Source organism: Dendroctonus ponderosae, unplaced genomic scaffold, assembly GCF_020466585.1.
Source record: "Dendroctonus ponderosae isolate FM_Combo_2020 unplaced genomic scaffold, Dpon_F_20191213v2 Dpon_F_20191213_9, whole genome shotgun sequence".
NCBI lineage: Eukaryota > Metazoa > Arthropoda > Insecta > Coleoptera > Curculionidae > Dendroctonus > Dendroctonus ponderosae.
Window position 1 is genome coordinate 8,208,614 of NW_026019116.1, and position 12,527 is coordinate 8,221,140.

The 12,527-nt window shown below is 39.7% G+C and overlaps 3 protein-coding genes across 5 annotated transcripts; 1 reads left to right on the top strand and 2 right to left on the bottom strand.

Moving 5' to 3' along the window:
* Nucleotides 1-1,907: 1,907 nt before the first annotated feature.
* LOC109538857 (ubiquitin conjugation factor E4 A) lies at nt 1,908-8,328 on the bottom strand. The gene is made up of 15 exons (XM_019906263.2): nt 8,009-8,328; nt 6,873-7,284; nt 6,537-6,820; nt 6,294-6,470; nt 5,522-5,680; nt 5,253-5,468; nt 4,764-4,870; nt 4,512-4,709; nt 4,175-4,460; nt 3,925-4,070; nt 3,724-3,873; nt 3,422-3,665; nt 3,195-3,366; nt 2,645-2,840; nt 1,908-2,306 (listed from the first exon to the last, which is right to left on the bottom strand). The coding sequence occupies exons 1-15, from the start codon at nt 8,180-8,182 to the stop codon at nt 2,135-2,137; spliced, it is 3,093 nt and encodes a 1,030-aa protein (XP_019761822.1). The 5' UTR covers nt 8,183-8,328; the 3' UTR covers nt 1,908-2,134.
* A 589-nt stretch (nt 8,329-8,917) lies between these two features.
* LOC109538865 (NADH dehydrogenase [ubiquinone] flavoprotein 2, mitochondrial) lies at nt 8,918-11,549 on the top strand. 3 transcript variants are annotated; one of them, XM_019906286.2, is made up of 6 exons: nt 8,918-9,079; nt 9,146-9,462; nt 9,516-9,723; nt 9,778-9,881; nt 9,937-10,056; nt 11,500-11,549. In XM_019906286.2, exons 1-5 carry the CDS (start codon nt 9,044-9,046, stop codon nt 10,028-10,030), a joined length of 759 nt encoding a protein of 252 aa, XP_019761845.1. In that variant the 5' UTR covers nt 8,918-9,043; the 3' UTR covers nt 10,031-10,056; nt 11,500-11,549. The 3 variants fall into 3 exon arrangements, with proteins under 3 accessions (XP_019761845.1, XP_019761848.1, XP_019761847.1); XM_019906289.2 differs by having other exon boundaries at nt 9,805-9,881; XM_019906288.1 differs by lacking the exon at nt 11,500-11,549 and having other exon boundaries at nt 9,805-9,881; nt 9,937-10,072.
* Nucleotides 10,110-12,163, bottom strand: LOC109538864 (adenylyl cyclase-associated protein 1). Its single transcript, XM_019906285.2, has 3 exons — nt 11,551-12,163; nt 11,275-11,421; nt 10,110-11,206 (listed from the first exon to the last, which is right to left on the bottom strand). Exons 1-3 carry the CDS (start codon nt 11,999-12,001, stop codon nt 10,557-10,559), a joined length of 1,248 nt encoding a protein of 415 aa, XP_019761844.1. The 5' UTR covers nt 12,002-12,163; the 3' UTR covers nt 10,110-10,556.
* Between the last annotated feature and the right edge of the window lie 364 nt (nt 12,164-12,527).

Below are 12,527 nucleotides of genomic sequence, written 5' to 3' on the forward strand. Positions count from 1 at the left end.
TAGAATGATGTACAAATGAGCGTTCTTGCTCATTTTGCCTCCGAGAAATGAGCAAAAACGGGACGGAAAACATGAAATTTGGGCATAATCTTGCAGCTAAGCGTCTGATATTCAATATTATCTATCCAACGATGCCAAAACGGCCAACAAAAAAATGCCATTTAGTTATCTCTGGAATGATGTAAAAACGAGCGTTCTTGGTCATTTTGCTTCCGAGAAACATGCAAAACGGGACGGAAAACATGAAATTTTGCAATAATCTTGCATAAAACGACGATAATATTTCTAATTTCATAAACAACAGAAGACTGTATTTTTTCTACATACCCCCCCCCCTGACTTTAAAGCTGGATCCGCCCCTGTTTCAGCCACGTATTCTAGGTGGGAAAGTAACCCTAGTTTGCTATACATACGGGGTACAGGAAAAACAGTAAAAAAATAATTGTTATTAAAGGAGATATTTGCAAAAAACTAGATCAGAAGGCAGGCTACAATGGTTGTCTGCCTAATTAACATACGTAAATACCTGTTGCTTCGTTATTATTATTAAAAGTCCGGCAACTATGGAACAATACAGAAAGTGACAATAAAATAGATAAGGATAAAGGGTCAGTGCGACACAATTACTTGAATGGGGGACCGTACTTTTTCGAAATGTCAATATTGTCAACGAGTTTATTGTTTTCATAACCTCGAATTGATGCGTATACAAGTACATACTTTTGTGTCTTTAACTTCAAACAAGTTAGTCGGTGCCTGATGAAAAAATCAAAAAAATTTTGCTTCATTTCTGGACCATTCAGCTTCTTTAAAATGCTGCTTAGTGGCAAAGTATATAAGTCTATCCAGTGTCTGTGGGCAATTGAGGCTAATTTGCATTTTTTTTATCAGACCACATATACAAAGTGCGCAAAATAAAACCGTAACATGAAACATGCAGAATGCATTTTAACTGTCGATTTTTGAGTGATTTCGAAAAACGCTCTGTCCAGTTACCCTCACACTTTATGCAAAAGCTGTAAAACGTAAATACATTTATGATATTGTGAAGATTTTAGGTGCTCAGTCCAGTTATCCTTACTTAATATAAGGAAACACCCATACAAAGGTTTTTAAAACCAGCTGTGCTGCATGAATAAATCGGCCACCTGGTATATTTAAATATTTAAATGCCCGTTTAATAGATAAAGAACCATGAAACTGAGGGTAAAATCCGGCCTGCCTCTATTCTCATTTAATATTCTTGGTGGGGGATTTTAAATAATTCCACCCCTAAACCACCTCATAATGTTTGCTGGCGCGTGCGTTCAAATTTGTGAAGCATCTGGCAAATTTTACAAACTACAGGGTTGCCGTCTGACCCACAAAGAGCTACATTAAATTAATGTAAAATATAATATTTACATCGATTAATCTTCGTTTTTTTATTTGCTTCTGTTGTTCGACATAAACAATGTTCCTGGGTTTCAGTCATTTATTTAGATTATCCGCCTACACGAACAAACTGATGATGGCGGAAAAACACCGAAACGTTTTTATTTAATGACTAAATTATGATAATCTAAATAAATGACTGAAACCCAGGAACATTGTTTATGCCGAAATTAGAAATACAGTCAGGAAAACTCAAAAACGTTTCAAAAACGTGAGAATGTACGTCTGAAAATCGTCTCAAAGATATTAGTGTGAAAAAAATTGAATGTAAATTTGGACAAAACCATAATTTTGCATTAGGCACTTACCTGATTGAAAATATGCAAAGCGATGAGACAAAAGAACACTATTGGAAAACACACAATTAAAGAGCACACGAAAAAAACAAGTCAATTGGTCAATTCAAGCGAATACTATACAGTACGAGATAAACAGGTTTATTTTCAAATAAACATTATAAAACAAATCAGATATACAGTTTAAAATTAATTTAATTGTTTAATGGTAACGTTGCAAGAAAGTCCGCATTGAGCCACAGTAAATTCTACACAGTAAGACAATAATAGACTTGATATCATTAAAATTTAAATTTTATATAATATCTGTAAATCACCGTCACCTTCAGGCGACGGTCATGAAACATGCACCAAGACAAAATATTTGTATATTTGCCACATAAAATTTGAAAAAACCTGAATTATTAGTCCATTTCCATTGTCTCGATAAATATTTCGTTCGCTTCGGGTTTAGTTTTCTTCTGCCTTTCGCGAATGAAATTGTCTATCTCAGCTTTCAGTGCTACATCCGGAATTAGTTGATCCATGGATAGCGCCGACCGATTAAACGGATCAGTTTGGTCGCTCAGAAGATGTCTGAATCAGAAATACAGTTTTCAGTAAATGGTGATAAAGAAGTGTTGAAGATACTTAATCCACTAATTGTTAATTAATATTAGATTATCTCGAAAACCGCATTATTCCTACGAAGTAACCTGAATATAAAAAAATGGTATGGAATAAATTCAGCAGAGTCCCCGAACGTAACACGAGTTTCTTCATCCATTGAACGAAATTATATTTTCGATTTAAAAGGCCGGAAATCACCGAAATTCTGTTGATACAATCGGGAATATTCTACCACCCGTACCTTTGAGGCCAGCACTTCTAAGCATGTTAATGATAATTGAATTAAATAATTTTAGGTCGGTTACCTTGCGATTGTGGTTCTATCAACCGTCTTTTTAGAGCTTGGCAAAATGACTGGATCCTTCATTAAAGTGGACATAATGGGATCTAAGTAATGATCAGGAGCTTCGGCCAAGGCTTCTTCATTTTCCATGTACTCGATAGCTTTTCTGGCTACTTTTTCAGCCACCTCTCTTAACTCACTCAATAAGCACCCATAGTCTGAAAAAATTTCGATTCTTGTACCTTTTTATATAAATACAAATAAATTATTCGGGTGCCAATTAGAATAGATTTACAAAACTACTATTTTCGATTTTGGACTCCAGCATTTTGTGAAATAAATAAATGATGTCGTGTTAGTTTAGGAAATATTTATACCTAACTACATTTTCAATGTTTATTATGCAACTAAATTTTGTTTAAATAAATGGTTTTCCGTGACTCCACGTTATACATATAAAAAGAATACAGAAACAAGAAATACACATATGACTTAGACCACTTTCATAATTATAGGCACAATTGTTAGTTGCAAGTAGTATTTTTTTATAAAGTTAGTTAATAAACACTTACCAACGCGAACTAAAACATCCTCGGCGAATTCAAATAAGCTTGGACTATAGGAGCGTCCATCTTGCGAAACCGCTAGACAAAATGCATCGCTATCTTTCAAATGTATGTAAATTTTAATTATATCCAACACGATTTGTTTAGGATCGAACGCGTAGTCGTCTAAATTTTTTACCTAAGACAAATAGCCATTACAAAGGACAATCATGGCACGAACAAAATGACCCTACCTTGAAGTTTTTGCGATTAGGTCCAACTAAATTTAAGAGGAAATAATTTAGCATTCCCGCAACTCTATCGACTATGGTAGGATGGGTAAAAACCGAGGTGATTTCTGATGTTATTTGTTGTAAGGCAAAGGTGGTGTCTTTCGCTAACGTATTATCATACTGGGCTAACCTGCCTGTGTGGTTCATGAGCCGCATATTTTCAGCGCTTTCTCTTTCACTCAACGAATTCCATTCTCCATTTGCGCTAAAATAGTTCACAAAATGCACATAAATGCTTCATAAAAAACGTGCAATCTTCCTACTGGGCAGTTTGCATTTCCTTAAGTTTGGCCATATTGCTCAAAGACTCATCTAACAAATAAATCGCATCGTTTATCAGCAAGTTAATAAAACGTAGGAATAATGGAGCTTCTACGGCTTCCATGTTGGCTTCAGCTTCGCACGCTAACGCCCTAAAGTGTACTGGATTAAAGCTTGAAATACAAAATAATACGGAATTATACTTGAAACAAAGTTCGTGCTCTGTAATTTGCCATAAGTACTTAAGAATTTGATACATCGGTCTTCTGTAGTTGAACTTCTGTTCAAATTGCACGCTTTGTCCAGTCATTTCTATGCTTACGAAGACCTTCATTACCATCTTCACCATCTAAAACAAGCACACTAAATGCAGTTTCTGTCGCATTTTTTAAAACAGAAATTAATAGCAAGTTTTTCTATGCTCATTCAAGATTAAACTTAGCAAATGCTTACCTCCCCCTTGTGGGGATGGTGAGTAAATAGCCTAGTCCTTTGATAAGTGCTAATATTTAGTATTGTAAGATCGTCGCGATTTGGCACAAAGGCATCTAATCCTTCAGCCAATCTGGCTCTAAGATGTGGATTCTTCATATGACTAGATGAACCCATGTATGTCAACAGAAACGTAACAATTGGTTCCATTTTGCTACAACCGATGTCCTCAAACAAAGTTGGAATGTATCGAAATATATACACTAAAAAACTGACTATGTTTTCTACGATGAATTCTGGAATGCATCTAAAACAAACTACGCTTATTGAAAGTACATTTTATGATTTTTACACCAACTTAAGTGTGAATGGAACTTTTTCTGGAAGAGGAAAAGTAATGGCTCTTTCTTCCAAGGGAGCAAAAGTTGTAGTCTCGGTTTCAGATAAGTCAACATTTACTGCAACTTGCGACAACCAATAACAAGTGGCTGATATCAAATCAAACAAACTGTTTAGCAATTTCGGTTCACCCAGCGCACACTTAAAATGGAGCAATCTGAAAAGTTCGAATTGATTTATTATTTGTGATGCTAAATATAAGTCGTCTTACTTGGTATATTCTGAAATTAACGCCTTTTTTACAGTACTAGTTAACTCTGAGTTTAGACCTGTTTGTTCCACCGCATCTCTATGCGCCGTCATAAGTTTTTGTACTTCCTAGAAAGGTTTATACAGATTTTTAATAAATGTGTAACTGATCTTTTCAAGTAATTCTAAAAAAGCTGCAGACGAAAAAAAGCAATAACATGTTTTCATTATTAATATAAAATAAAACTGAAAACGGTGTTTATTTTTTATTATTAACAACGAAAGCATTTTATACTTAATACCGAAACCAGTCTGCTTCCCTTTTAAAGCCCTTAAGATGAAGATATTCGATAAAAATATGTATATTATCGTGTAAGACATTTAGATAGTGAATCATTCGGGCCTGTGGCTGCCGGCATGCAAGAGCACAACGTTTTGCGAATATTTTGCGAATATCCCATATTCCAGCCCTAACTTAAATAAGTCTATAAAATGCTAAAAACATTCTTACTTCGTTTAAGGCATTTAGATGTTGAACCATGCCTCGAAATGACAAGTCCATTGCTTTGTGAGCCATAAAAAAAACCTGTGTAATAAAATTGTACTTTTCCGCAGTTATTCGCGTTTCTTCTAAACCGTCATGAGTTTCGACCGGAACTAAACAGGTCTCAGCTGATAAACCAAACATATTTACTCCTTTTGAGGATGCGTCTGAACCGGTGCCTTGCTGAAAAATATTTTCAATATGATCATAAGCCATCAAGGCAATTTACTACTCACAGTTTGTACAGCAGTATAAGTAGGGTCAACTTTTAGTATCCTCCCGTCAGTAAAATCTAAGCAAAACGGCCTAGTCAAGTCCACCAATACAGTGCAAACGTTTAGCATAAATCCGTCAGGTGCCTGGGGATTGCTTATGTTCAGAAATTGCATCCCTCCCTAAAAGGGAATAAACTATTCAGATAAATAACCCCACATGTATTGATGGGAATAATCGAATTATTCGATCAGGATATTTTAATAAAACCCTTAAGTTCTATAGACAAGGTAAGGCAAAGGCCAGTTTTACGACTACGAATGGTTCGTGAGAAACTTCGAAAAAAGCAGCGTCATGTTCAAGTGGATTTTGCAACTGAAAAAAAACCACGCAAATTTAAAACATCTTGAATTCAAGCAATTTTTGAGAAAACTGACAACATTTCCCCATCCATGGTTCACTTTCTAAAAAGGCCATTTATTTCTCTCTAGAATGATGTACAAATGAGCGTTCTTGCTCATTTTGCCTCTGAGATATGAGCAAAAATGTGACGGAAAACATGAAATTTTGGCATAATCTTGCGACACCCTTGCACAAAACGACGATCATTTTTCTAATTTCATAGATAACAGAAGTCTGTATTTTTTCTACATAACCCCCCCTGGCTTTAAAGCTGGATCCGCTCCTGTTTTGAGGGGTGGTTTGATACTGAGGAGTTTATGAGAGCGAAAATTTGAAATCAGGGAAGTAGAACCGAAATGACCTCAAATTTTGCCTGGATCCTTTCATCTTTACCTGATGTGCGAGCTTTCCTCTATCGCCATTGTACTGCAAGCAACGGCCAAACCACGTGAGCAATTTGGTTCTTACTGCATTGCTCCTTTTTAGGAATTGTAAAAAGAACGCATAAAGCAGGTCTTTCTGATGTCCCATACTTTCCCACATCAATTCGTTTTCAATGCGATTTGCTTTCTATATGTAAAAAACATAAAAGATAACTATAAATACGTATTTTATAAATATTATTGTTGCACTCACTTGATCCAGGGTTCCACTAAAAAGCGTATAAGGGTCATTTGAATTCTTCGGCAGTACAGAAAAATTAAGAAGCGCCCCTATTGGGGTATTGGGATACTCTGAGCCCTTGTAAAGCGTCAATGGTACACAAAGATCTATAAATATATCTGCCAAAAAGTCATTGGCCGTGCATGCCTTGAAATAATTAAGGACGCGGAGTTCAAAGGATACCAAATGAGCCTGTCTCAACTTTGCAGTCATTTTTCTATTCATCTGCTCAATGAACGACGATAAAACAATGTCATCTACAATAAGGAATATAGTAAGCAAATACATGTTGCGTTCGCCATTTCTTACTAGTCGCTTCTTCATCTAGCACCCTTCTAGAAACCTCGACGAAAAACGTATCATGATGAGGTCCACCTGCTAACAACAGATTGAACATTTGCTCTGACAAATCTTGATCGCCATAGATGTCCGGCTGCAATATAGATGTAGCCACATTTTGTATAATCTTGTCCTTTAAAGATAATCGATCTTCTGGCCTCAAATGTTGATTGGTGTGCAATAATACGTAGCAGTCGTACAGGTATTTTATTGGTAGCATTTCAATGGCGTGTTGGTTTCGAAATCCCAAACGTTTATTGTTAATCAGAACGGGATTATCTTTTTGGCAAATTAAAAGTCTTTCAAATAGAACTTGCCGAATGTTGTCCATATTTAGAACTGTTGTGTCTAGCTCCTCGCTTACTTCCTCCAAATAAAGAATCTGCAATGTTGGAATACTCAACTGTTAATTAATCAATAGTGAACAAACTGAAATTTTCGAATAAATTACAGTTTTAATTAACACTCCTGTTAGGGCATGCATTAGGTCGGTGTAACACTGTGTTGGGTGGAACCTTTGTGTTGATGCCGAATGTACTTAATTGACACAAATGAGTTTTTTGTGCAAATCTTTAGCATTTAAGGCTTTCTAGGAACTATCTGGGAATAATATGAATATGGCTTTTACGCTCTAAGAATTGCCCACAAAATAGTTTAGCTATTCTCAAAAGAACTGTGCCTGGGCTTTGTAGTTTATTCTATGTTTTCTCATCTTCCCCCTTGATTTTCTACAATTTTCGTGTTCAGTTCTAGGGAAAACCCGAAAACTCCTTTTGGCGCCGTCTATGGAGGATTCCAAAAGTGAATAAGAAATGTGCCACCATTCCAAACAGATTGGCAACTTATTAAAGAGCACGGAATTTCACAGTTTTGGCATAAACCATTTAGAAAATCTTTTCGAGAAATTTCGGGGAAAGGATCCGAATATTGGGATGATTTAGCAGGTGAAATCGATGAAATAACACTTGCATTGCTTTCATTTGCGATTTCCTGCTGGAAAAGGGGTTTTATTTTAAACCTTTTTTTTATAGCATGCCAAGGTGAACTGAAGCCACCAAAGGCCTCTTATGCCTGCTCAGAGGGTTCAATAAACACCCTGTACTTACTTCCTTGGTGTCAGTGATTTGTTCATTTAAAGTAAAGCCGAAAATCTCCTCGAGCAGATCATTCAGAGAAGGTTCTGGAGCGTCAGGGTGATCGGAACCATCTTGACTGCTGCCTGGAAACAGCGATGCAAAGGGATTCGAAGACGACATTCTCCGGTGTAAGTGAGGATCCATTTTACACGTTTAAAGCACCAATTTTACTAAACAATTAACGCCAGTACGTAGTTACTAAACTCTGAAATTCACTTTTCCGTTCATGTTTTTACGACCAAATTGGACCAAATACCAAACCTCTGTTTTTATGACGTTTCGCAAATACCATAGACAGAACGAGACTTATATGACAACACTGCTGACAATGACATGAACTAGTAGAGAATTTGAACGCAAATTAATGCAAATTAATCCGATTTAACCTCACATTGAAGCAGAAAAACACAAGAAACTTGACATGACACAATGACCGAAAATACTACTTTGACACATTCGGGTTAAGTTTTTATTTACATTTTGGCATCGAGTATAAAGTAGATACTCTTTACTCTTATCGTTTTGGTTTATTTACCTGCACTGGATAAAATTTATCCAGCAAAATGTTTGACTTTGGGGACACAATGGCCCTGATGATCGTTCTCGTTCTCACTGCCGTCGGCATTCTGGCCTGTTTAGGGTCGTACGCCCGTCGACGGTCCTACGTGGAAGCCCTATAAGGTAGCCCCCTGATCCATTAGCTCAAAACTTCCATCCATGGTTTGCTTATTGCAGATTGATTCTATTTCTTGTTTATATGAACCATACCACCGCAAAAGGGGATGAGATGTGTGACAACGCAAAAGGGGATGTTTTTTTAATGTTTTAATATAAATAAACGTGTTTAAGCCTAAGCGAGTGCTGATTTCCACCCGTGTTCAAGTCCCTGATACATAACCTTGAAATTAACGGACACCTAACCTCACTAGTGGGACAGTTGTCAAAAGTTGAGCCCGAAAAGTTGATTTGTACCTGCAAAAGAGCCCCTACCGATAATTGATCGACATGTTACCCACATTAAGGGCAGCAGTGAACAGTCTGGTAGGGCGCGCCCTTGTTCGGTTCAAGTTTTTCGTCATTATGTAACCCTTTGCTTTGGTGTTGTAGAAGGGGCCCTTGGGGCTGAGAAGCCTGCAGACCACGGCAAGTCGGGCGCATGATTCGCTGTTCGTTCACAGGGACACCCCCGAGGACAATCCCGATATTCCCTTCGAATTTAGCGCCGATAACAAAAAGAGAGTGGAGGCGATCTTGGCGATTTATCCGGAGGGGCACAAACGGGCGGCGATGATCCCGCTGCTGGATCTGGCGCAGAGACAGTACGGATGGCTGCCGATTTCCGCCATGCATCACGTTGCCGACATCCTAAAATTGCCGAAAATGCGCGTGTATGAAGTCGCAACGTTTTACACGATGTTCATGAGGCAAGTTTTCAACTGAGAATGTAAAGTGGTAAAGTTGAGGACGCTTTTTGCAGAAAGCCAACAGGCAAGTACCATTTGCAAGTATGCACGACCACGCCATGCTGGTTACGGGGCTCCAATGAAATTCTGGACACAATCAAGAAGAATCTGGGCCTAGAAGTGGGCGAGACCAGCAGCGATAAACTGTTTACCATATCGGAAGTGGAATGTTTGGGGGCTTGTGTGAACGCCCCAATGGTGCAGATCAATGACGATTACTATGTAAGTGGATGGATCATTTTGTTCATGCAGGCCTGTTGAGGGTATTCTTAAAAGGCCGCTCTAGTATTGGATTGTTTGCAGGAGGATTTGACCGTGCAAGACACTGAGGAAATTCTGGCTGATTTGAAAGCCGGCAGGAAACCGAAGCCCGGTCCCAGGTGAGCAGGAGAAACGTTCACGCGTCTGGGCTGGTGATATTTTTGGAATTTTCAGGAGTGGAAGATATGCGGCAGAGCCTATAGGCGAACCAACGTCTCTCAAGGGGGAACCGCCAGCGGCGGGCTTTGGAGTTAGGGCTGATTTATAGAGCGTGAGGGAAAGTGTTTAATAAAGGTACATCCATAATTTATCCGGGGGTTTTTGGGAAATAAATCGCCACCCTCCAGTTACTGGCTATGCATGACAAATTTATTAGAAAGCTTTACATGAGAACTAATCGATACACTTGAATGGGACGATCGTAGTCTACCGTCGCGGAATATTAATATCTAATCGAATGAGTAACTCTTAGTAAAATAAAAGCTGACCTAATCCACACCAATATTTGGGAATAATAATGATAAATAAATGCTCTTAATACTTGGTAGCTAATGTCGCAGGATAAAACTGCCGATAAAAAGCTAGTTTGTATGAATTTACAAAAACACTTAGGGCCTAGGAGGACTTAAACATTACGCGCCGGAATACAACTTTTTACTTTAGTTAGAGTTTACTTGGCTCCCAAAACGGACATCTAGAACGTTTCGATGAAGTTAAGCGCCTAAATCCTGCTGGGATTAAACGGTAATATCCATGGATGAGCTGGATGTTACCCTTTAAGCAACCGGGGGCGTTTAGCCCTTGTTCTCCACGATCTCCGTGTGGAGGGTTTTATTGGGGGTGATGCGAGTCTTGTATTGCTCAGGCACTGCGTGCTCAACATAGTCATCGCCCTTTGGCAGCAATATGTTCATTTCCGAGGACTTGGAGCTGATAATCTCCACATCCAGGCTCTCATTGCTGAGATAGACCTGGCAGCCGTCGGTTTTATCAATGGAAACTGTGGGCACTTTGCCCATCACCTGCATCTGCACGGACTGGCAATTGATAAACTCCATGGAAGACACCAGATTGTCGAAGACAATGGAAGTTTTCTTGCACGAATCCATTGTGATTGAGTTGATTTTGCCTCGCACTTGGACGGTGGAGTTCTCGCACTTGAACAGATAGACCACGTTGTTCATTTCGGCATCTTCCACCACCAAATCCGTCTTGTTCTTCTGGTACTCGATCAGCCATTTCTTGCCATCCCGAGTGAAGACGGGCGGCTTGGCAGTCAACACAGTGGATATCGGCTTGCGAGCCACCACGGGCTTGAATGGGGCCGGCCCCTGTCTCAGTGCGGTGTTTTTGTGTGTTTGCATGTCGGCGGTGACTCGTTTCAGATTTTTCGTCACATTTTGGCCGCAGTTGATTTCAGCGAACAACGCCGAACGGTCGAGGCCTAAAACGTTGATTAAGGCTGCTGTTGAAAAAGGTCGATCAAATGCAGATTATCCAGTAAATAAATACCTGCATCACCTGCAGCTAAGGAAAGCGCGTCGATGGCAGGAGGCGGTGGAAGGCTGCCGAAGGGCGGCGGCGGAGGCGCGGTGGAAGGCCCAGTGCCCGCCCAAACCAGCCCCGTCGTGTGGTGCTGCTTAACAAAGGCCTGCAAATCTAAGCAAGCCCCCAAAAAAGTCACTTATAGCAGGTACAAGCTTTATTTCATTGACTAATTGGAACGTTCTCTTGCAGCTGGAGCCTGAGTGTATACCGTTTTAATAAATAGCGATAGCAACCGCTTACCTGTGAGTGTCTGGACCCAGGCCTTCACCCAATCAACATGGTTCTTGTCCTTCTCCTTCCAGTCCTTCAGCACCCGATTGGTGTAATACTGGCCAGCGTCGTTCATCTCCTTGACAAAAGGGGCTGGTGCCGGACTGACTGTCACCCAGGCCAAAGCGGTGACGCTCTCACTGATAGCGGACAGATGCATAAAAAAGGGCGACGTCCTGTGCTTCTCCCGGTACTCCTGCACAGCTGTTATCTGCTGGCTGGTCGGGCTTAGCAGGGTGGTGGTTTCGGAAAGGGGCGGCTTCGATGTATGGGCGGCCAGTTTCAGGTAGAGGAGCTGCGCCTCGAAGGCGGCGCTTACCAGCTTGGACTGTTCCGCCACATCGCCGCCGATTTTCTCCGAAATTTGCAGGTACTGTGCCAAGGGGCCCTGTAAGATGTCCGTGTATCCCGATAGGCTCATTTCGCCGTGCAACTGGTGACTTCAATGGCTTGATACTCGATAAGCACTATTAGCCGCAATGAATCACTGATGATCTCAAGCTGCAAGGCAAGAGGTAAATCTTGTTTATGATGGTGGTTTGACAAGTCGCGATTAATGAGGATTGAGGTTAAATGGTGAACGTCATCGCTTGACGCCCTTCTACGGCCATTGCCCGACTTCCAAAAAATTCCTGCTGTTTAAGAATTTTTTTCTTACAAAAGCGCTAATAAGGAGGTGTTACTACATAGCGATGGCAACACAGCAAACTCAACCTGAATCAGAATTATGCAGGAATATGGACACGCCCACAACTTTTCCAGAAAGAAAGCGGTGCACGCTCACCGTTTTTCTGAAAAAAACTGTTTTTCCGTTGCAAATGGAAAGTTGACCAACCCCAGTTGGAAAGAAAAATGCTTTTTTGCGATTTCCACTGAAACGCTCAGTTTTTGGTTAAACTAAAAAATATATTTTTTTACAAACTTCTTTTTGGGTATGTCGCCTCAAA